This window comes from Xiphophorus hellerii, chromosome 8 (genome assembly GCF_003331165.1).
Source record: "Xiphophorus hellerii strain 12219 chromosome 8, Xiphophorus_hellerii-4.1, whole genome shotgun sequence".
NCBI lineage: Eukaryota > Metazoa > Chordata > Actinopteri > Cyprinodontiformes > Poeciliidae > Xiphophorus > Xiphophorus hellerii.
The window spans coordinates 14,237,457-14,244,981 of NC_045679.1; the positions used below are offsets into that span (position 1 = coordinate 14,237,457).

Sequence of the window (7,525 nt, forward strand, 5' to 3'; positions counted from 1 at the left end):
TTTAACAGTAGCAAATATGTTTTATTGGGTTGAGATTTTCACTTTTCAGTTCGATTATGACAGACTGCTTCTGAAACAAACATTTAAATTTCAATACATCAAATTTCACTACTAAGTTTATTTAAAAAGCAGGACATGCTTCACCACTGAATTCAGGAAGCAGACTGAATTACACTGAAACAAGAGACTCACTCAGATGCATCAACTACAAATTGTGAACATAACAATTTAGTAGAACATGGAGGGCTTTGTTAAACACCATGTCGGTGTCAGTTTAACAAGCTGTAAACAGTTTAATTAGGCAAGGTTTCAATCCACAGCATGTGGTTCACTTTGTACATTCATTAGAGACCCTGCATACAGCTCATTATAAACATCGACGGAGAACACTATGACGTTTCAGTAGAACCTGCATAAAACAAGAAAATGTATAATTGAAACTCGGGTTAGGTATTGTGAAGCTTTTTGCACCTAAAAACAATAAATGTGCCCGATCTACAGTAAAAGAGAAAACCACGTAACTCACAGACTGAAAACAAACTAAACAGAGAAAGGCAAAAAACAAGATTTGAAATGAGAACTTAAATATACATCCAGATAAATTGTCATGTGGCACGGTCTACGCAGGGCACTGCTTTGTGTGTTTTTGTACAACCGCCTCACTACAAAAACTTTAGTACCTTTTCTAATGAGGATTTATGCGTTTTTTGTAAGACACTATGCCTGTACTGCTGAGACTGCAATATCTTCAGAAGGCTGGCAGCTTTGAACACTGAGATGACTACAAACTCCTGTTTTTTTTCTTCATATGTAAAAAAAAATAATAATAATATTTTTTTTACATACAACTGCTTATCCAGTAAAATGACCCTATTGTGCAGCAAAAAAAACTACAACCTCCTCATCCATGAAATGCAGGAACCTCTTGTGAAGCATTTCTCACAGCGGCCACAGTTCTTCATCAGGCAGTGGGTTCATTGGGTCAAGGCCTTGCATTTCAGTGATAAAGTCCACCAGGATTCAGTCATATTCACCTCCCTGTATCAAAGTCAAGACAAACCACATGACTTTCCATGGAGCTTTGAAAAAAGAAAAGAGAGAGAAACAGTGCTTTGGCAAAAGCCTCTTCACAAACAGGAAAGCTGGCTGGATCTTATAGTTACAGAAGACACGCCACTGCCAAACCATGATGAGAGACACACGGGATTGGCTGGATACCAAAACTGTGCCGCCGTCATCAGTCTGCACCTTGTCTCCACAAGGATAGTAATGCCATCCATCATATTCTGGCTGCCTCATTCACAAACAGTATAACGGCATCTACCTGTGTCTGCAGGTTGGACTACAAACCCCTTAACTGTCATGAGGACACCGGTGTCCTTATGGCCCCATTGACTTGCATGTGGGTGTGTTTGGGGTGACAGTTAAGGGGTTCATTTGTAGCAGTACCCTAAAGGTTTCATTGGAGGACTTCAAACAGACTCAAGTGCAAATTAAAACATGCCAGAGTTGACTCCTGGACGACTTCCGTCTCAAGCGTAGATATGACCAGGACCACCAGTGTGTGTGTTTTCAGCACCTAGGCGCTCCTGGCTCGGCTGACGGTTGGACTCGCTGGATTTGATGACGCCGGTGTAGTCGTGAATCCCGACCTCCAAGTTCTTGGCCCGCAAGGCAGCAGTATGGAGCTTCTCTAGAAAGTCTGGCATACCTGGCAGGGAGTTCACCAGCGATTTTACTCAGGAACATATGATAAATACGCAACTAACGCAAAAAATTATAAAAAACTCTCCAACCTAGATAATAAACATGGATAGCGTTCCTATAAAGTTGCAATTTCAAAATTCCAGGATTTCCCCAAATTTTCTGAAATATTATTCAGCTTCTGATGTAGGTATAACATTTTTTAGGTTTACCGTCAGTGTTTTTAAAGCATTAAGTTTTAAAACGGGCACAAATCAATTTTTAATCACCACAGCGACGGCCAAGTGTTGAGGATACAACACTGTGTACACGGTTTGTACACTTTTCAAGAATTTCAAAAGGTAAGTTTTCAAACTTCAGCGCCAGACTGATCCTGTGCTTGTTTTTCTAATGGGAGAACAATATTATACTAAATTTTTATAACATTATTATCTGCGGAGAAATGCCAAAGTCATATTTTGTTAAGAAAACATTTCCCCAATCTCAGTGTTTTGAGAAAAACAAAATCTCAAGATGGTTTAGTAACAGCAATTTGATTATATTTCAGCATCCTAAAATTGGATTTCAGGTTAACCTTGTTTTGTCATGTAATAATTACTATATCCACATAATGTTAGTTTTTAGGTTGTTGACTACAGCTTAACAACAAAATGATGGGTTCCCAATCATGTTTTTGGCACAATACCAATTTAGTTGCATCAAGATCATAAGATTCTGAGCTCACTTTGTTATAGCCTTAATTAGATTAGATTAATTGTCATTGCACATTATTTTTAGCGGTAAAATAAGATTAATAGTGCAACTTTGCTATTCTGCACTGTTAGTCTTTATTCAGACTGATTATACCTAACAGAACAGAGAAGAGTGTAGAAACAGTTGCTAAATAATCCATTTTTGAAACCCCTAAAATCTACTTTTTAAGACAGTGAAGGAGGTTATTTCAGCTCCGTGTATGAAATTGGTATATTAAATATATTCTAAAGGAATGTACAGCTAACAAGAGTTAAATGTAGAAACTGTAAGTTTAGTGAAAAAGAGCTCACCACTTGACACCATCCAGCTCACACAGTAACGAGGAAAGACCGTCTGTGGATCATCGCTGTAGGTCAGCAAGTAATCAAACCCGTTCTGTGAAGAAAAATGACAAATCAATACAAACTTTAAAAACACACATTTGTATAAGCTTGAAATATCTGAACAATTCAAACCTCATCAAAGGACTTATGAGGACGAATGACCATCTTTGACTGGTATGAGTGGACCCTCACAAATTCTTGAGTCTCTGGGACTCTAGGATGCTGCACAGCTCTACACAAAACAACAACATACAGCAAGATGAGATACACACATCATTTGGTTTATGTCTGTAAATGTGCAAAATATCAATCAAGTTTACAATTAGGTGCAAATATTTATGAGCCCCACCTGGATACCAAGACCATCATGTTATTTTCCTCGTCAACATCATACCGCCGCACATAAACATAGTCTCTTGAAAACAACGGATACTGTGAAGGAACAATAAAGACAATTTTGTTTCTACAACTGAAAAATTGTGGTAATTTTCTTTGTTTCTAATACATAAAACATTGCGGGGAGGATAAGCAGCAAGCTTACTGGAAAGTGTGTCGCCCAGTGCACAACTTCCGAGCCCGTGTTGGCGTCCCTGTCAACCACTTCAAGCTTGATGACCAATGAATCCCACTTCTTCCTGTACTCAGTGTCCAACTGAGGGAAAGGGGAAAAGTGTTAGTAAATACAGAACAAGCATTTATGGTTTACAATAACCTTGTGATACAAATTTTGAGCGAATTTTTAAAAATGTTGCGAAAAAGAAAATGCTAATTAAGTGTGTTTACATCCACGCGAATCAATCAGGCCATGTAAAGCGTAATTCTGTTAGATTCTGATGCTACGCATAAGAAAAAAAAAAAAGAGACATTTTTTAGACTTCCGTGCTTCTAGTATGGCACAAACCCACCAGTGGATGAGAGCGTACCACCCTGAGGTGGTGCTAGGCATTTTTGTTCCAAATTTTAGGCTTTTAAAACTCTTAGGACATTTCAGTACAAAACATTATCTTAGCTGGACTTTATCTTTATAATCAACAATTATTGAAACAGCAGAAGTGGAAGTTGACATTTTATTCAGCAGTGTCACAAAGGAATATTATTTAGATTTCTTGGCATCTGGACTAAAATGAGCTACAGCTGACAAATCTAAAAAACTTAAAACTTGCAAAATATAGACAAGTGTTACCTATACTGAATACAGATTATTCTTAACATAAAAGGGAAGTAAAGAGTAAAACAGCTCTTTATATTTTTGAATTAGGGCACTTCTATCTGTGGGGTTATCTTCACTTGAATATCAAACGGCGTAAAAAGCACTTTTGGAAATTCCTATGACTTACAAAACATTTTTCCAAACCCATCTTTTTTCTGAGCTTCCAAGTAGCAGTTTCAGTCGACTGCTCTTCTAAATGTGACACAGACTAAGTGGAACATAATGAGATTAATGAGAGTTTACCTGTACATTGAAGAACTGTCTCGGTGTGACATCGTGGTAGGAACCCAATACTGCAGGAAAAAACAAGAACAAAAATGCCAACTCAGATTGTTGTCCTACGTGCCCATCAGAAACTTGGGTGTCAGATAGCAACCATACTGACCTCTGTATTCATAGAGCTGGCTGTCGGAAATTTGTCTCTTCCACACTCTGATATCCTTTTTGTCCACCACAACTTCCCAGCCACCTTCCTGGTGCCCGGCCCTGCTGCTAGACGGTGTGCATAGCTTTTTCACTGCTTCCATGGCTTCCAACTCGAGTCCACATCTTTAAAGAAATGCCAGTGTCAAAACAGGATTAGCACACAAGTCACAGCTCACACGATAGCTCACAGGGAAATTAATCCAACTCACTGAGGGTTGCAGTTACCGATTGGTTACAAGTAGGCATGGGCCGGTGACAGGTATCAATGTATAGTAAGGTTATAATAAATACAGAATTAGTACTTTCGTCATACAGTTCCTATGGATTAAAGTCTTGAAAATGAAATGCCAGAGAACACGCCAGAGTAACTAGTTTCCTGTAGATGCATAAAGTGACACAGATTACTGCAAGCGTTACCATCTTGCACTAAATGCTGCCCATAGCTGATTTATATCAGCTGTGGACAGCAAAAGTCCATCCAGAGGCCAATATTGTTGGCAACAACAGCATGACTGCAAGAACTTGAAATATAATAGCCTCCAAAATATTGCTTCAAAGGTCTCCTTTGCAATTGGAGACCTTGTTCTGTGAGGACAACATTTTATATTATGTCCAGCTAGTTAAGGAGTTACTATCAACTTGTTATACTTGTTATATTCAGCACAATAAACAGTTGAAAACTATGACCGTAATCTATACAACATACTTAAATAATATGTTTATTTCTCAATTTTAACAAATTATTAATAATTTCATTTATAATGCCCTTTATATCTTCAAGGGTGACCTCAAATAATAGACTACATTAGTAGCAAATTGGTGCCTTTTTTGTTATGAATAAGAATAAGCTGGCCATGTTACAAATTATTTTGCAATTTTATGTAAATAACATGCTATTTTTACTGACGGTAATCACGCTCTGAAAATATACATGGAAATGCATTAAAACTAATGTCTTTAGCTACAAGATTTTCAACAAGAGGGCAATTTCTTTGTCAAAGTGACTGTTTTAGTTCCCTAAAATAGGATAATATCTCTCCATCCCAACTGTCCATGGGTGAAGTGCAAGAAGTCCTCACCTGCGGATCTCCTCATCTTGTATCTTCTCAATGTCCCACAAGAAGACCCCAGCCAGAGCCGCCACAAGCTTCCCTGTGGGGGCGTGATTGTTCTGAAATCTGCGCCAAATGTTGCCAACCAGGGTCCACCTGGTCCGCTCGGAGTACAGGTTGGAGTAAAGCTCGCCCACTTGGCAGGCCCGCCGCAGCCTTTGACCGGTCACAAAGCCACAGTGGTCAGCAAATATGGACAGCAGACCTTTCTTTTTCTTCTGACCCGAGGCCCTGTTGGAGCCCACACCTGCTCTCTGGAGCCAGGAGAGCAGCAGGCCCACGTTCCTGCCCAGCATCGGGAACCTCTGGAGTTTCTCCATGCCCTCCTCCACTGTACATCCGAGAGACCTGCTGCTCTGGAGCCGCATTGTATTGACTCCGATCTCGCAGATGGGACGTCGGGGCACAGAGTGAAACATGACTGACAGCTGTGACCGTGACACAAGGTCCCACAGATAAATACCAATGGCAGGACGATGCAGCAGCAACGTTACCAAGCTAAGTTTTTAAACAACCCGGATGTCAGAAAAGAACCACCATAGATTACCTCTGCGTGTATAAAGAAGCAGGGTTTTAGTTAGCAGTAGTCATAACTTCGCTCTGGTAGCAACTCTTGCTGTCAACCCCTGTGTGAACACGCTACATGTGTCGTTAGCATTAGCTAGCAGGCTTTCATACTAACGATTTCGCCTCAAAAATAAACAAACCCCTCTGACGCCACTTTTATCTGCGTACTGAAACATAAAAATGTGCAACATAAACGATATGATCACACCAGACCTCTATTAACTTGGTTTTCTCTCCTTATGACAGACTCACGCTTTCCAAACTCTACCATCTCATTTGACCTCCTCTTCCTTTCGTGTCTTTCACGCCCACTCCTAAGGCCCGCCTTCCTGAGCGGAAGTTAGCAGTGTATGGCATTTCTGATTGGTCGAGAGGGATGCCTGTCAAAGCTTCAGGCGCTTAAGTGCCAGCATGTGTGTATGTCCGCTTCTTCCCTCAAAGCCCTAAAACCTGATCCAGGACCGGTGTTATAGAAAAGCAGAAATGACAAGATATAAACAGGAAGAGAAAGTCGCCCTCAAGTGGTACAGTTCAAAAAATAAACAAACAAAAAAATCTTTAGCCAACATTTACACTATTGTACAAAAATGTAATCGTGTAGTACGAATGATTTAGGGTTGTCATAGCTATCCGTGCCGTAAAATACAGAATAATAAACAGAATATATAATATATATATAATATATATAAATATATATTAATATAATAATATATATATTAATATAATAATATATAATACAGAATAAATACAGAATAAATACAGAATAATTTGGCAGTTAAGTGTTGCGTTTCGTATTGGAGCGATACGGAAAGCTATTTGTTCTGTATTTTTTATAAATATCAAAAACACTCCTGTTACACACAAACATCAAAACTAAAGGTAGCAATAATAAACAAAATAAAACACATGAAATATTAACCACACGCCTTGCTGCTTTCAAAATCCGCGTCATTTTAAAACTATGAAAACGCTTGCAAGCATACAGACGCGAGTAAGGAGACGCACATCCCTGCTGAACGGCGTCAGTGGGGATAAATAAGACGAACGATCAGACATCATGGATCAGGGGAGCAACACAACACGTAAGTTAAGAAAGCACATGACCCAGTCACTTCATTCCTCAACCGTCTCCTGAAACTGATATGGTGGAACATTATGTTGCGATTGATTCAGCTTCCAATTGTCCTTTTAGTAAAATATTGTTGTTTGATTGATTGCTTAGGATGTTAAGTTTGAATGATGAAATATTTGCTATATAGCCAGGCTAATTAAGGCTAAATCACAATTTAAAGAACAAACTGTGCTAATACATCAAAAGCAAATATTGTGAAGACAAAACGTTTATTTATTTTAATATCTATAAATTTTTTTAGATTTAAAACGTCTGTTAGGGTTGTGTGTTTTATTTGGAAATGTTGATATTTTTGAAG

At 38.8% G+C, this 7,525-nt stretch overlaps 1 protein-coding gene across 3 annotated transcripts; it reads right to left on the bottom strand.

The window, feature by feature from the left end:
• Positions 1 to 6,549, bottom strand: stard7 (StAR related lipid transfer domain containing 7). 3 transcript variants are annotated; one of them, XM_032570076.1, is made up of 9 exons: positions 5,496 to 6,544; positions 4,376 to 4,539; positions 4,234 to 4,283; positions 3,322 to 3,432; positions 3,130 to 3,212; positions 2,913 to 3,012; positions 2,748 to 2,832; positions 1,580 to 1,711; positions 1 to 1,038 (listed from the first exon to the last, which is right to left on the bottom strand). In XM_032570076.1, exons 1-9 carry the CDS (start codon positions 5,945 to 5,947, stop codon positions 1,031 to 1,033), a joined length of 1,185 nt encoding a protein of 394 aa, XP_032425967.1. In that variant the 5' UTR covers positions 5,948 to 6,544; the 3' UTR covers positions 1 to 1,030. The 3 variants fall into 3 exon arrangements, with proteins under 3 accessions (XP_032425967.1, XP_032425968.1, XP_032425966.1); XM_032570077.1 differs by lacking the exon at positions 1,580 to 1,711 and having other exon boundaries at positions 5,496 to 6,549; XM_032570075.1 differs by having other exon boundaries at positions 1 to 1,711; positions 5,496 to 6,541.
• Between the last annotated feature and the right edge of the window lie 976 nt (positions 6,550 to 7,525).